Raw genomic sequence first — 17,193 nt, forward strand, 5'->3', positions numbered from 1 at the left:
CAATCTGTACAATGCCTCATTAAAACCTCTAATTAGAAAAGAGCAACACCATACATTTTCAGAGATGAGGACAAAAGTTTACTAATCCAACCTACAAGGTTTCTAACATGATAAATATTAGATAAAGTTTGAATTTTGAACAGTTATATTAGTTTAAAATCATCCTAAATTTACACCAAAGTATGAAGTATGCATAATCATAGATGTTTCTACTAATTCTACTACTATAAGTCCTGCTGTCACAATATCATAGAACAATAAACCATTCATTTCTGCAAGACTCAAGAGCAAATTGAATCTCTTTATTTCATTTCTTTTTCTAAAATACATAAAATTTTTATGAACAAATCACAGTTTTTGTTCATACCTGAGGAAAATCACAAAAAACTCATTTTCTTCACCTGGGTGTAGATGTTTCAGCCCTCCCTGTGCAGTGTCTCACAGCAGGGAGCAGGAAGTGTGTTACCTGTGTGGTCATCTTGTGATTGTGTTCCATGCTATGCAAGGGGACAGGAAAGGTGACAGGAAAGGAACCATTTGGATTCTATGATTTGGGCGCTATGCACCTGGTTAGATCTAGACTCCATCACACTGGAGGACAGAGAACAGTCCTGGAGGATCCGTCCCAGAACAGCCCCAATCACTATTGGATATTGAAGAGCAGTACCTAACCCAGCTTTGCCATAAACCTTTGCTGAAACTAAATGTATGGCTGACTGAATGAGCTACAGTGATGACCCATGATAGCTTCCATCTGCATTCCTCCAGCAGCTCTCCTGAATTGTGTTGTCATTCTGAAATAATTTGGTGACTGGCTCGGCAAATACGAGCAAATACCGCTGTTTTATAGTATCAAATAAAAAAAACCCATAATAAATCCTCAGTGATTTCTGCTGTCACAACCAGGGAATAAAATAATAATAACAAATATTTACTTCCAGCAGTTGAACTTCTGACTCACTAGTGATGCAATGAAGTTCACAGCCCAGAGAAAACTAGGCTAATTTGATTACTGGCACAAATTAACAGCACACAGCTTGGATAGTACCTGTGAATACTTCGATATTTCAGTCATTTAAATTTGGGCGACTTCATTTAAAATCCTTTTTTCCCAAGTACCGGTATATTTATTTTGAAAGCATACATAAAGCCTTATTTTTGTCCCACTCAGCATCCAAAAATCAGTGGAAAGTGGTCCAGGACGCACTAAACAAAACTGCCCAACTTGGCACCTTGAACTTGCTTACATGACTGAGAATGTGATGCATGTGTGACATCAGCGGATGTGTGCACGGCTTAGGTGGGGGGAGTTATTTCCTTGCGGCTCAAATTAGCTAGACAAGCAGATTAGTGCGTAATAACTTGTCAGGGGTCAGTTTCACAGAGCCACTATTAAACATGCCTCCGCACCAGAGTGCTTAAAAACAATGATTATCTAATCACATTAAAATAGCAGGTGACACTTCCTCTAATGTGGTTAAGAGCCGACAGTCATGATGGCTCTTCAGCCGGGCCGGATGGGTACATCCTGCCACGGTGGCTGCACGTTAATGTCGGCTCTGCGTGGGGGAACTGGGGGAAAGAAGTGTAGCGCGAGCCAAGACATCAAGTAACCACGGATCAGAGCCAAACCGAAGCTCCCGGTGCTGATAATCTCATTAATTGATGGTCAGAGCCTGAGCAGACGACCCAGAAATAGAAACAGGTCAAAGCTAACGCTGGTTTGGAGACTTTGCGTCACCACCGAGGAAGCGCCGATGCGACGTTCTCAAAAAAGGAAAATACCCATGTTAGACAGGAAAAAACAAATAAATAATCAATCAATCCCCATTTTTATCAGGATGGGAGATATCCACAGGGGTCTCATTGCCTTTCAAAAAATAATTTAAAAAAAATAAAGCCAATTTACTTTAACCAGACAAAGTGATTCAGAGGGCCTGTCAAGAGGGCCCTGACGAGACGGATATCGATGCCCCTTTTTCACCTGCTGACTTGACCTATTTTCAAACTTCAAAAAGGGGATGCGTGTTTGATTAGATGGAGATCAGATCATGTATCACGGGCTCTTACAGGCTTTTCTGGTATAACGTAGATAACAACATTACCAAGAGGTGCTGATCACAAGAGAGTGATCCATCATTAAAAGAAAGCTTTCTCAACGCCACCTGCTTCTTTTCTGCTCTTCAACCTTCTCATACGCTGCCCGTATGCTGCCACACGGGGACTTAAGCCAACTTAACACAGCTTTTCAAATAAGCTTTGCTTAACAAATTTAGCATTTATCTCTGCAGGCCTAAAATAACATTCTAAAATACACGGTAAATGTTTCTGCAATGTTCAAACCTGTGTGTTGAGTGAATGTCCGCAGGAAAACTGGAGGACATGTTGATGCCAGATCAGTTGTCCCCAGACTGAAACAGATTCCATTATGGTCTGGGGTTCCACATCTTATAGAAGAGTACATAAATGCATTGCAGGCAGAGTGTTGTCTTCAGTGCAAAAGAAGGTGGTAAATGTTTGGTTAATACATGTAAAGAGATGCACCATTTTGCTCAAGTTACCTTTAGGGATCAGGGATGTTTCCAGGCAGTTGCTGAAGAAAAGTTTAGTATTAGGGAGAGAGGATTTGCAACAGTCAAACCCTCCACACAGCTTCAAAAACTCATACTGTGCTGTTATTAATGCCAGAGGAGGTTACTTTGAGGTTAATGCAGACTCCAAGCCAGAATGACCCAAATATCTAATAATATTTCTAGTAAAAGAGAGTTCTTTTTCAATGGACTCACCTGTCTAAATAAAGGCTCAAATCAAATATGCTAATAGTCTCGCTTTGCATTGCTCAGATATTGTGCCATATTATTCTTTATGTTACAGGCCTCCATTTATACATTCCCCATGTTATCCCAAATATTAAAGAAACTCCGAGCTACCGCCACTATAATGAAATTTGACAAGAAGGGAACTTTTGCAGCTCCGGTTGTGACGCAGAGGTGATCCAGAGACACTGGCAGAGTGTTTCTTTCATATTTCAGCGGGCTGATCGGTATTTTATCCCTCCTTTCCATTATCTCCCTGTCATCCCCCTGCTGCTCACCATCCCCCTTTCCCTCTATAAGCTGACACAGCTCCTTTGAACATTAGCTGATTTTTTCCTAATAGGATCTCTGAGGCTTAAATTGTCATCTGATAAAACTAAGGCGCTTGATAGCTATGCTGCACCCTCTTAACCAATTTGTACTCAATTAGGATAATGGGGAAACAAGCAAAGAGGGAGAGCTTTAATATATTAATGTGATGAAATGATTATCATTTGCTCTTGCTTACGACTTTGATTGTTACACACTTCCTGGAAGTCTCGTGCATATTAGCCGCTAATGAAGTAGGTCAGGTGGGAAAAGTCATGGGAAATATTTGAAAGCATTTTAAAGATGCGCACAACCTGGATTCTATATTTCCCACAATGCAATTTCAATTTACCCCTTTAAGTAACCCACACGGTTGCGTTTTATACATCATTTAACAGCCTCCCCGTTGACAATAATGATGATAATATAGTGTGTTTACTAAGAGAACATTCTGCCTTCAACTCCCTTTAAGATTGTAAGTGAGAGTCCCCACAGAGAAATATTTTAACCTCTTTATTTTGGGGTTGCTTTTCACATGCTAGAGAGCACTGATGGATAAACGTGACAGGCTTTGTTACAACTAGTTTTGTGGAAGTCGCCACTCAGTGGAGCCATTTAATCTGTCATTCTGTTCAGAGAAAGCCTTTTTGATGAGGCTTAGCACTGCCATATGGCTTTCAACACGTTGGTGTTTAAGATTCCTCGGCTGCTTAGACGTGTGTCAGTCTTGGAAGTCTAATTTTAAAACCAGTTTGAAAACCATACACAGACCACCACGTGCATTGTGGATCACTGGCACCAAGACTTCAAGACCCGAAACAGGCCACAACTAATTTAACGTTCTATGGTTTGGACTCAAGGCAGCGTCTGAACAACTGTGTAACATTTGTTTTCCTTGGCAACACCCTTTTTTTTTGGGGTGGGGGGATTTATCTGGCGTGCGGAGGAGAACAGAGATGTGAGGTCAGAGGAAATCTGGTGGAAGTCTTAAGGATCATTAAGGAAAGGATTGATCTCAGCAAACCTGTAGCGGCACCAGCTTTTGTTCTGCCAACTGGTACAGAAACTCGCTGTCAAGGTGATAAAATGTATTGAATGTGTGTAACTTATTATAATAATTCTTATTATAGTTAGTAGGAGCACTAGTAACTTTATTAATATTTTTCACTGCTAATCAGTGTTTTTTTTACAATAATGTAGCATAATTGCTCATATAGTGTGTATCAGTGTGTACCCATATAGAGTCTTTTCAGTATGTCACCGTTGGGTTCAAAACTCCATCTCTGCGTTGTTCTTTTTAACCCCCCCCCCCCCCCCCCCCCCCCCTCCCCATCCTTACATTGTGTGTAATGAAGGGATTAGTGAAAACTCTAAGTACGAGCCATTATCTTTCAGACAATAGGTTTTCTGAAAGAAAGTTTTGTGGAGGCTTCATTAGCAATGACCTCCCTCTGTGGTCTGAATGCAGGACACATTTGGAGCAATTACTTGACCAGAAAACAACTGTCAGTCATTCTTAAAGGGGAAGTATTCCAAATAATAAACCTCTTAAAGCCTTTGGTGTTACTACCATTCCCCCTGCAGGCGCTGGAGTGTTTGTGTGGTTAAGGAAGACGGGCCATGGTCCTGCTGTACGGGACTCCAGCGGCTCACTTGTGTGCAGGGGATTTCAAGGACTTAACTGGGAGTAATAAATGCCTACACTAGATATTCTTAGTGTCATTTGTTTTCAGATAGACTTCAGAGGAACCGTGTGTGTAGAGTGTGTTACAGCAGGACTCTAAAGTCAGGTGAGAACTCTCTGTGTACTTTTATTATTATTCTGATTGAGTATGTAAACAATTTATTGAGTATGGAGTTCAAGAAAATTAGATAATTAAAGCGAGTAAATAAACAGTACTACTACTGCTGCAAATAACAATAACACTAACTCTGAATTTAACATGTTAATCATCGAAAACAAGGAACATCATCAATAGCCTTTTTGATTATTATGCATTATCATTAGTTGCTAAATACACATACAGGCATATCATTCCATTAATTCTATGATTGTAAAATTCCTTTAATCATTTGCTCAGGGTACAATTATACATTCCAGGTAGTTTTGTCTATTTTGCCTCTCCTTTAACTCGTGGGTTCTGTTTTTTTGTTTTTTTTTGTCTCACTCCAGTTAGTCCACCAGTGTCACATACAGTGATCCCGCTCCATCGCTTTTCCTTGTTTTGGGATTCATTCAGCAATAAAAGGAAAGAAAAAAGAAACAGAAGGAGGTGTCTCCAAAGGCTCGGATGCATTTGTCAATGGATAATGTGGGAATGGTGGACGATGGCTGCCTGGACAGTTATGACATGGCAAAGGCTGCCGGGTCAGGCATTGGGGGCCGGGTGCACAGCATCGATGTAATACTGGGATTTGCTAAAGACCAGGAGCCTTTACTCCACTCGGTGGCAGACGAGGATGGCCCCAAATCCAAAAACATGGGACACCCACCGCATCCAGAGAAGCAGGTCCCATCCAACACCTACGGGCACGTTCCAGATCTGGACGACGGCTCCCAGAAATCTCCCTACCACAGTGAGTCTCCTAAATGCAACACTTTTCAGACCAGTCAACTTTTGGCAAAAGGTGATTTTGATTTGAAGCATAGTCAGGTTTGACTGCAGCACCTTAAGATGGCAACGGGTTTATTTAATCTAAACATATAGAGAAAATATCAATGACACTACAACTTTTATGAGGGACTCAGTTTTACTGACCTGTAAACCTGAAACCTATGCACTATATTTAAAATTCCGTTTTACTGTAAACATGTGACACACTTGTGCCTGATAATCTTACAGAAAGTTACTGACTCTGCACTTGATGGTACATCAGTTATCCAGCCTTTAATATGACGTACTTGTGGTTTTCACAAACTTAAGTTACGGTAAGTTTACAGCTACAGCCTGGTATCGGTCTGTCTTCCTGTGTGTCAAAAGTAAAGCTGGAGCAAAGACATGTCAGAGTAGCTTCCCACAAGGGGCAAGATTTTGGAAGGACTGTTGCTAGTGCTGAACCTAAACATGGGTTTTTTGGCCATGGTGGCTTATATAATCAACTTAAGTTACGTCAGGTTCACAATTTTACCAAATGTGAAGTGGCTACATTTATAACAGCTATGAACTCCTTTGACTATATGGTGCACTCAGGTCACCAGCACGAAACATTTTATAATTATAATAATATCATAATTTTTCTCTGTGATTTTGATTAAAATGTACTTTACAAGCATCTTAACACTAAATTAGCTTCTACTCCAGGACTTTAAGGTTTGTAACATTTGCTAAAATCACCATTTACCTAATTACTCATCTTTAATACTTTTGTACATAATTCATGAGCATATATATATATGGCACAATTTCCATCCTATTTGTAATAAACACATGAATAAAGACAAACAAAGGTTGAATTATCTGTACATCATACTCCTCTCTCGGTCTCTCTCTCCCATTTAAGCTGAACTCTGACTGTACTTGGCCTGTGCAGCTGTCTAGAGTTTACTGCCATTAGAGGAAGCCAGAACCTGCAGATTTAAGTGGTGGCATATGTTACTATGGGATTATCAGAAGGGATGTCTTCTGAGAATACACGATGCCATTTGGACCTGCTTGATGTTTAGATGTCCTCAGTGCTGCAAAGGGCATCAGTCATTAACCTATTTTCTCTTCAGGAAGAAGATTTTGCTTTTATTCACTCTTATTCAAACAAGGCTGTCGTCCCTTATTCTCTTAAAATTTGACATCATTAGAGGCTTCCAAAAAAATATCGTCTGTCCTTTAAAGATCTCCCAGGAACAACTTTAAAAGTTCCAATTAGCCTGTTAAAGTGTGCCGATTAAGTCATTAAAAGCAGTGACTGACAGGACAGCATCCACAATGACTGCTGTATTTCTTGTCTGTATTATCACCATTGCACGAGATAATTATAATTTAAGCATTTTAACAGAGCATAATAAATTTAGTTCCATGTAATGTGGGTAAGGGTGGGGGGGTGGGGGGGGGGGGGGGGGGGGGGTGCTGTCCTCAGTTGCTAATCTGTCCTCCCTTAGATTTCTCAAAACCTTGTTAATTCTTCCAAGCTAACGGGTGTAAAACTAGCATTAGTTGATTAAACTGAAATGATTTGCCTGTCGTTTTCAGAGGCTGGCCTTTTCGCTGATGACAAATGTGACGAAGGGATGAGCAACCTTCCCAGGAAGATTGACGTCGCTGACGGGTCTCCAGAGGCCGCGAAAGAGGAGGAGCACAACAAAAAGAAACACAGGAGAAACCGCACCACCTTCACCACCTACCAGCTTCACGAGCTGGAGCGAGCCTTCGAGAAGTCCCACTATCCCGATGTGTACAGCCGCGAGGAGCTGGCGATGAAGGTCAACCTGCCTGAAGTACGAGTCCAGGTACTGTACCAGCCATCAGCAGCAGGATCCCCCTCATGTCAGCAACGTCCTGCCCAAAGTTTCATCCTGTTAAAAGTCTCTCTTTACCACTGTCGCATGGAATCTTGTTGCATGTTTAGGGTTGAAGCTGAATGATCGCCAACCTCAGGGCACAATTTGCATCAACATATATAAACTTTAAACAGCTGAAGCAAAAAAGTAGAGGTATTATTATATATAATTACATATAATGAAAGAATAACCTTGATTTATGTACCGGACCACCATGTCAGGCCCTTGTAGGTGGAACTGCAGATGAATGACAGTTCTGGTGAAATAAGCCTCCTCTCCGATATTATTTATGACACCACTTTGGCTGAAAGGGAAACCTAACTTCCATCCATCCATCCATCCATCCATCCATCCATCCATCCATCCATCCATCCATCCATCCATCCATCCATCCATCCATCCATCCATCCATCCATCCATCCATCCATCCAATTCATAACCACAGTCGTAGGGGTGCTGGAGTCTTTTCCAGTATTATTTTATGTCTTATTTTATGTCATGACCTTATTAATCTGGGATTTTATTACTTTTCTTGCATTAGGTGTGGTTCCAGAACCGAAGGGCCAAGTGGAGACGTCAGGAAAAGATGGACAATACCTCCATGAAGCTCCACGATTCTGCCATGCTATCCTTCAATCGGCCCCAAATGCCTCCCAGCGTTGGTCCCGTTGCCAACCCCATGCCCCTCGATCCATGGCTGACCTCGCCCATCTCCAGTGCCACACCCATGCACACGATACCAGGGTTCATGGGATCTCCACAGGGCCTGCAGCCCGCTTATCCGAGCCACGCTTTCCTCAACACCCCGCCGGGTATGGTCCAAGGCATGCAGCCGATGGGCCCCCCTCCCTACCAGTGTCCGCCCAGCTTCAATGATAAGAACCCAATGGAGGACGACAGGAGCTCTAGCATCGCAGCACTCAGGATGAAAGCCAAAGAGCACATTCATTCGATGGATAAAACCTGGCAGCACATGTGATCGGATGTGTCGGACGATCTTCTTCAGCTGCTCCCACAAAGCACTGTTTTATTATTCATTTTTGTTTTTGTCGAAACTACCAGAGAAGACAGGACATTGCACCAAAGGAGTTGTATTAAAATTAACGTGGGATTTATCATTTAAAAATATAAGCACCACTTGTAAAAATATCTTTTTTAATTTACCTTCACATTTTTTTTGGGGGGGCAGCAATTTTGAATCAAAAGAAATGAATAGATTTATTTGAATAAAGTTTTTATTTGAAGCTTTTTTTCTTTAAAGACAATACAACAGATGGAAGTGACATTTTTTATATTTGATTTGAGTGAATTTATGAAATATTCATTTTATATGTAGGCAAAAGAAGAAACGACTGAGGAAACTTTCCCCACTTTTTTAAAGTGGAGAAAATATCATTCCCTTATTGTTCTAAGAATCGGAGATCTAGATCATTTTTTTGTAGTCAGAGAAATTATTTTTGTCTGCAGCCCAGTGCTTTCTAATCATTTTTCATTTGCATTAAGTGTGGTCTTTTTAAGCTATTTGAAAAACACTTCTGTTTAAAATCACGTTTGATTGAGTTAATTCGGCTAAGCATCGAAATCATTAAAGTGGCTTTTTGGAGAGGATTCATTCCTGATGGGGGAGGTTTGCAGAAGTCACAGAGAGTAATCTTGCTCAGAGGCTAATTTAAACAGGCAAGCACACCTCTTAACACCTAATTACTTCTTTAAAAGCGATTAACCCTGGATTGTTGGCCATAGACAGCATGGACTGAGATGCCCTACAAAAACCATTAGCAGGACCTGTACATCTCCTTTCCCCTCGAGTTTGACGGCTTCTCTCATGTCTGATTTAAAAGTGAGCAAAGGTTTCGTGTAAAGGTGGTTAGCGGAACATTCTCTTGGGTATAGGTGAACAGTAATGGCTGCTGGCAGCATCACTGGGCTCTTGAAAGGAGAATTTTAATTATGATGTAATAGTTTCAGTTTGAGCACGGAGCCAAGGTCATATCAGAATTGAATTGTTGTGAAACTGGAGTGTGGGTGCTGCACCCTCACTGGTTATCCATACACAAATAATCTAAAGGCATCATGGAAATCTCTCTTTATGTATCTAATTCGCCAGTTTAACTTTGGTCAGCTGCTTCCTGGCCAGATCCCAACAAAAATTATATCAATATTGCTGAATTTTTGAAGCCCTAGCAATAACCTGTAGCCAATAATCTGTAGCCTATACAAGCAAGCCTATACATGTGATTGGAATGTATTGAATAGTCCTTTAGGGCCATTATTTAATGCTTCAGTGGCATCTTGGGAGTGATCTGGTGTTATATTGTGACATTTTGAGGAGGTATTTTGTATTTTGTAGGTATCAGACACAATGACAAGAGTAAAAATGAAACCAAAGACAACAAAGCACACTAGTAGAAGACAACTGGATGAATGTCTGAGGGTGTTTATCATTTAGAATCCCCCATTCCCCCTGCAATACTACATTAATTTCATGTTTTTAGGGACTGGTTTGTTTTCCATGTGAAAAAGGCAGAATAAAGTTACGGTGGCAACACTGTAGAAGAACTTTGTGGCTGTTGTTTGTCTTTCTACACATGCATTAACGAGCCACCAACCTGACTTGGCGCTGATAATGAGTGCTGCTTGACAATAGGCCGTGCAGGCTATGACAGATAAGCTGGCCCGAAGGAAGCCTGTTGTGTTTGTCCAGGCCTGTGGACCTTTGCCAGGCCGTTAGAAAGATGAAGCTCCACTCCATCAGGTCCAACCAGGGGTGTCAGGAGGCCCTCCTACTGGGCTGCAGAGGCTCAGAGGCCACAAGGGCCCAAGGTCTAATTGCCCTCACGAACTGTGTGTGGCTTTTTTTTTTAAGCTTCAGTTTATTTTCCAATACAAGATTTCTTGCCTATTTTAGTAACTGAAATTCACAATATTTGTCATATTACATATGTTTACAAAATTATACGTCAGTGGGATGTTTTCAACAACTCTTGTCACTGTCACCCTTTGTCACAGAGACTAAACTAGAGATGCTTTCAGAACTAGCCAGTAATTACATGCATTATGATGTTATTTTGCTTGGCCAAGCATGGCCTTTGCTGGGGCCAGGGCTCTAGTTAACAGGCTGATGAGCGGGATGTGGTCCACGATGGAAATAATAAGGGAAAGCAGCGGAATTAATTGGGTTTGATTAAGAACACTTTTCAAAGGGACGCCATTTTCCCCTCTTGACATAATTGGGCATCACTCAGAGGGTGGTGGTGGGAAGGGTGGTTGAATGGTTGGCGCCAGTTCAGCGTCTTGCCTGAGTGCCGAGTTTGAGAAAACAAGAGAAACGTCTGAAATTAGACTTATTAACACACATATGTCCTGTAATAAACATCACCACACACCATAATACCTTAATAATGTGCTGAAAGCATTGGTATTAGGATGCATTACCTCTATTGAATGAGGGATGATTATTGTGATTTTAACCTGGCACCCCATTATTATAGCGGCAGAGTAAACTTTTTGTTTCATATGTTTCAATTTCCAGTGGAAAGAAAACTGTAAATTGTGTTCAGCTGTGATGGAAGAGTAAAAAAGTCGATCACGTCAGATTGGCTCATTACTGCCCTCTTGTGACCGAAATCTGTCATTGGCATTAGTGATAATTAAATTTCTCTCTGCTGATGTTTGTCTATTTAAGGCTAAAGTCCCCCCCCCACCCCCACCCCCCGCCACACACACACACACCACACACAAACACACACACACAACACTTCCAAGTAATTGTCACAACATATTCAGACACTGACATTGGGGTTAATGCTGGAATTGTTGCACCTGAACACGGTCTACAAGACAAACTGGAATTATTTCTCAGTGCTACAACAGCAAAAACTCCCTTTGCTGCATTCCTTGTTAATCTGGCCACCTTTGTAGGGAAGAGGAAATATCTTTTAGAAATAATGTAGCATATCTGATGACCGGTCACACAGCTGTGGGTACAGGCTTAGTTTTTCCCCTTTTTTTGTTGGTCATCTGATATAAATATGTGTCATGAAACCTTGTCCTTAATGTCATTTCTTTGAAGCAGTATGCAAATTGAATAGACATTTAAAAACACCAAAAGCAGCATGTGACACAATGCTGGACAACACCATAAAAAAACAAACAGTTAAGAGTTAAACTATCCAATTTATACAAATACAGACAACAATGTGGATTAGAAGAGTAAAGAGAAACCTAAGACCACACCTTTTAGCTGTATTCTCTGCCAACACCAAAGCTATAATTCAAAACACATTCTTTAGAATGATTCATCATAAAGACCAAACCATTAGCAGTTTATTTTAGGAGAGGATGAACATCATGAGATACTAATGAAGTCTTTAAGAGGAAAATAGATGACATATCCCCAAAAAAACATCCCTCAAACAATAGAACTACAGCAATTCAACATAACTAAAAATGCAATGAAGAACCTTATTATTCTGCAAATGTGCCTGTCGAGAACTATAAAATTATAAAACTCTGAGCACTTAAACGCGCATAAACACAGGAGTGTCATAAAAAGATATGACGTCAGTTATTCTTTCACCGGACACTGAAGTGAACCATGCAATGTCCTCTTTAGTTTTCCTTGAAATCGAGGCAATCAGAGTGTAATTTGTGACATTACTTTAAACAGGAGAAAGACATTTTGCTTGAATTGGTAAAAATCTAATGGGAAGGATATCTTTAGATTTTAGATTTACAAATGGGCTTGGAATCGAACTTTTTATGATATATTCTAGAGGTTCTTGTTATTTTAGATATTTATGTTTTAGTTTTATGATGCTATCATCACCTTCCTGTATGTCTTGCTTTAAATCAATCCTTGTATAATTAAAAACTCCTCTTTTGTCGCTCCCAGTTTGACCATATTTGGTGTCACTCACATCCTGATGACACGCCCCTTGCTTCTCTGTCAGTTTCTATTGGTCTAAAACCACGTGAATATATTTGAGACCTCCTATTGGTTAAATCATGGGCACTGCCTTATATTTTTTTAAGTCACAGTTGCAATATATTACTTTATGACTCTGATCAACACCACAAACAGGAATTCTTACACGTAGCCGGACCTTTTCTGACTTTCTCAAAGTTGCTTTTTATGTTTTAGGTTTTTGGCCTACCAGAGATCTCTTCTTTCTTCAAATGCATATATGCACTTAAATGTATCCAACTCGTGGCTTATAAAACATAATCAACTAGAAGTTCAAACTTATTTAACACGAAAGACATTTCTTATAGTGTAGTCACTTATTAAACTTTGAAAGACATGGGCCAAAACTTATACAGCAAACTTATACACTAAGTTAAGAGACGTGAGGAAGAATGGGGCAAAGAAGCCTCCTACTTAGGCGTTCAACCTATTTGCTTTAGCTTTATTCTGAAAACAATTTGCGAACTGACTTATAGCACATAAGTCTCATTGTATTTACTCCTCCCTATCAAAATAGTCCGGGACCTGGTTGATCTTTAACCCTTCTGCCTACATGTTTATCTCATAAGAGCAGATTACTCCCCACAAAATATTAACCTCGCCTCTAACGAAATACTGTTCTATCAAGTAAATTATTTTTTTCAGTGTATGCATAGAACAGAGTTATATTCTGAACCCTGTTATTGAACATCAAATTTCAAGATGATGCTTTTATTTTAAAGATCGGGTTATTTCGATATGATTGTAGTCCGATGGCGATTAATCATGACAGCTGATTCATCCTTTTATTTCTAACAATGGCTTTTACTTCCCCCTACTGGAATATGCTGTAACAGCATCATATATACACTAGCGACAACCGCTGATCCTGGATCAGCGGCTACCGGCGGCATATGTTTCGTGGTGAACTGTGATTGGTCCACACGCACCCCGTCGTTGTCCAATAGAAAGCAGACATCTGTTCGCCGTAGCCACTCTAAAATACTCTCCTCTCTTCCTCCTTCGCAAGGTATTCTGGCAGTGGTCCTCATCGAAGAGCTCTCGGTGGCAAAAACTATAGCTAAAATGGGGAAAATGCAACTTTTCGGTGCCGTTGCTGTAATGTTAGCATTTTACTCAGCACATGCAAAAGTTTACTTTCGAGAGGAGTTTCTGGACGGTGGTAAGTTAAGATACAAATTCTCTTGACAGAAGTGCCACTTATCTGCACCTCTAATTAATTCCACGCCGGAATTACTTTATTTGCTATTCTCCTGTACGTTTTAAAAGTTATGTTGGGCGCATGTTGTCCAATGGAAAATCACCAGTCGCGATTCAGTGACAAATGCATCTATTTTCAGTTTCCTTTTTCGTGTTCACGAACGCTAGCCTACATTGACAAGGCCCCATGCTAACAAACGTAATATTCATACTTCGACTTCAGCGTTCTCCTGTTAGAAATTGTCGTATAAATGTCTAACGTCAGTTAATCCCTTACATTTGTTTTCATTGATGGGTTGAAAAGTATATGCAATAAAAGGGAAGTAGGCCTCTGCCGGGCTAGTTCAATGTACGGTGTCGTAGATTAGCAAACTCTAATCATTTTTGCCCCTCTACAGATGCTTGGGAAAGTCGCTGGGTAAACTCCAAACACAAATCTGACTATGGGGTGTTGAAACTCACTGCTGGTAACTTCTATGGAGATGCTGAGAAAGACAAAGGTAATGATGGTATTATGTAATAGACACATGTGGACTTTTCTGGGGGGGTGGTGCTGTACTCAAGATTTTATATTTTCGTGTGCCTTCTGCATCATAAGTGTTATGCAAATGATTTAAAATGACTGTCAACACCCAATAAACTGAAAGTGAAACAAAACCCTTGTTTTACTATCTAAAACTAGAACTCAATTCAGAGTTTGCCTCAGTAAAATATCATTTTTTTAGGCCTGGTTACAGTGTGTGTCTTGCATTTACATATTTACTTAAACAAATGTAGGTGTACTCTGGGTCAACCATCTTGGTGTCCTAATATTGTAGTGTTTGCGCACAATCTTGACGACAGTTCTTTCACGATCCTTTCAGGTCTTCAGACAAGCCAGGATGCTCGTTTTTATGCTACGTCTGCTCGTTTTGAACCATTCAGCAATGAGGGCAAGCCCTTGGTAATTCAGTTTACTGTCAAACACGAGCAGAAGATCGACTGCGGCGGTGGCTACGTCAAGGTTTTCCCATCAGACTTGGATCAGACTGATATGCATGGAGACTCTCAATACTACATTATGTTTGGTAATTGACCACATTCATTATTAGTCATTTATTACAGCAACAAAAATTTGAAATGCATAATTCATATGATCTTCTACCAGGTCCAGATATATGCGGCTACAGCACCAAGAAAGTCCATGTTATCTTTAATTACAAAGGCAAGAATCATCTCATCAAGAAGGAAATTAAATGCAAGGTAATCCAAGTGTTTTAAAATGTTTGTTTTTTGACTTGTCTGTACTTGGTGGTTTAATTCAAAATGCCTTGTTTTCTAGGATGATGAACTCACCCACCTTTACACACTGATCCTGAATCCAGATCAAACTTATATTGTTAAGATTGACAATGAGAAAGTTGAGTCTGGCAGTCTGGAAGAGGACTGGGACTTTCTGCCCTCAGAGAAAATTAAGGACCCTGAAGCCAAGAAGCCAGAGGACTGGGATGATCGCGCAAAGATTGACGATGCTGATGACACCAAGCCTGAGGTGAATTCACTCATTCAAAACTAGCTTCTTTAAACGGGCTCCTCTGTTCATTATCTAAATGTAGGTGAATATCTGTGCTTGTTTGTAGGACTGGGACAAACCTGAAAACATTCCCGACCCTGATGCCAAAAAGCCTGATGACTGGGATGAGGATATGGATGGAGAGTGGGAGCCACCTATGATCCCTAATCCAGAATACAAGGTAGGCTGAAAGTAGATGGTCATGAGGAGAACCTGCATATTGTGTGGCAGAGCCTTTTCTCAACAGTCATTTAACACTGCCTTTGTGTGCACGCAGGGCGAGTGGAAACCCAAGCAAATTGACAACCCCAACTACAAAGGACCCTGGGTGCACCCCGAGATCGATAACCCCGAATACAGCGCCGATTCCACCATCTACAAGTTCGACAGCGTTTCCGTTCTCGGTCTGGATCTGTGGCAGGTTAGAGAGTGGACAATTGGTTTTGAGTAGTGCTGTCTTTGTGGTTACACCCGCACCTACAGTTCAACGCTGGCTCTTCTTCAGGTGAAATCTGGCACCATCTTTGACAACTTCCTGATCACAGATGATGTGAAGGAAGCAGAGGACATTGGAAACGAGACATGGGGTGTGACAAAGGTATGTTATTTATTTTTCCCAGCTGACATTTCAGCATTGATGGATTTTATTTATGCTGTAAATTTAATTTTAGGAACCAGAGAAGAAAATGAAACAGGAGCAAGATGACCTGAAACGCAAAGAAGAGGAAGAAAAGAACAAAGAACAGGGCACCGAGGCAGATGATGATGATGACGAAGATGATGACGACGACGAAGGAGATGAGGACCTCGACGAAGAACCAAAGGAAGAAGTAGACGACTCGCTCTCGGAAACAGAAGAGGAGGCCCTGGACCGCAAAGATGAGCTTTGAGGAGGGTTAGCGCGTTGATTAGTCTGTCCCTCCATTAGAAACTGTCCTTTATTGTTCCAGGGGTATCGTGGCTGCTGTGCATCCTTTCCCTGAGATTTGGACACAACCCAGCTTGGGGGTGGGGCCGAGGGGGAAGGGGGGCAAATGCAGTGAAGGGTGGCAAATGGATGTTAATGGACTTGGTTTCTCTTTCATTTTGATCATATTACCCTGTTGCATCTGGAACTGCTGAATTGAGTATGAATGGGGTTTTTTTTTTTTTTTTTTTTCCACCTGCAAAATCCATTGCTCATTTTGTATTTACAGAATATGGTGGCACTGACATTTACTGTTTTCTTAATTTTTTTTTTTAAGTTATTCACAAATTCCATGTCCTGGATTATTGGAAGCTGTGGTAAAATATGACAAATTGCAAAGTGATGGAAATATCTTTTGGTTTTCAGAATTCCAACTTCGAAATATCTGAAGGAAATCATTGCCTGCTGCCTAGTGAAACATAAAACTAACATTGCATTAAATTGACATAAAAATACAACTTCCAGACAGCCCCGAACTGTGTGTATTTCTCTGACCGCTGTTCTCCTTTCCATGCTCATAAATTGAAGGAAATTTTTCTGTAAATGTGCAATAACGTTTGTTATTGTGCATTAAAATAGCAAGACCTGAAAACCTCTCCATGGTCATTTGATGGGAGCTGGGGAAATTTATGGGGGATCCCATGATGTGAATCATGACACTTATTTTTATTGGACAGAATAATGCCAAAGTTTTTATTAAAACATTACAATCATCTTCTCTGGTCATACTTTGCACTGCATGTACACACTGCCAAAGGTCAGTCATATGTAAGTGTTCTACGTTAAGCTACAATAACCACCATTTAAGAAACCTATAAAGTGAAAGGTTTACATAGTTTCTTATATCTCCACATTTCCTCCTTGGGTTTACTGTAAACCTTATTTTGGAAG

At 40.6% G+C, this 17,193-nt stretch overlaps 2 protein-coding genes across 2 annotated transcripts; both read left to right on the forward strand.

Annotated features, from left to right (window-relative positions):
• The first annotated feature begins 4,622 nt into the window (after nt 1-4,622).
• Nucleotides 4,623-10,176, forward strand: LOC130539408 (retinal homeobox protein Rx2-like). The gene is made up of 4 exons (XM_057057724.1): nt 4,623-4,915; nt 5,299-5,702; nt 7,310-7,566; nt 8,159-10,176. Exons 2-4 carry the CDS (start codon nt 5,417-5,419, stop codon nt 8,594-8,596), a joined length of 981 nt encoding a protein of 326 aa, XP_056913704.1. The 5' UTR covers nt 4,623-4,915; nt 5,299-5,416; the 3' UTR covers nt 8,597-10,176.
• Nucleotides 10,177-13,509: 3,333 nt separating this feature from the next.
• On the forward strand, nt 13,510-17,015 carry calr3b (calreticulin 3b). The gene is made up of 9 exons (XM_057056088.1): nt 13,510-13,745; nt 14,182-14,283; nt 14,647-14,850; nt 14,931-15,025; nt 15,105-15,314; nt 15,403-15,516; nt 15,613-15,756; nt 15,841-15,933; nt 16,007-17,015. Exons 1-9 carry the CDS (start codon nt 13,649-13,651, stop codon nt 16,223-16,225), a joined length of 1,278 nt encoding a protein of 425 aa, XP_056912068.1. The 5' UTR covers nt 13,510-13,648; the 3' UTR covers nt 16,226-17,015.
• The last annotated feature ends 178 nt before the right edge of the window (nt 17,016-17,193 follow it).

This window comes from Takifugu flavidus, chromosome 15 (genome assembly GCF_003711565.1).
Source record: "Takifugu flavidus isolate HTHZ2018 chromosome 15, ASM371156v2, whole genome shotgun sequence".
NCBI classification, from domain to species: domain Eukaryota; kingdom Metazoa; phylum Chordata; class Actinopteri; order Tetraodontiformes; family Tetraodontidae; genus Takifugu; species Takifugu flavidus.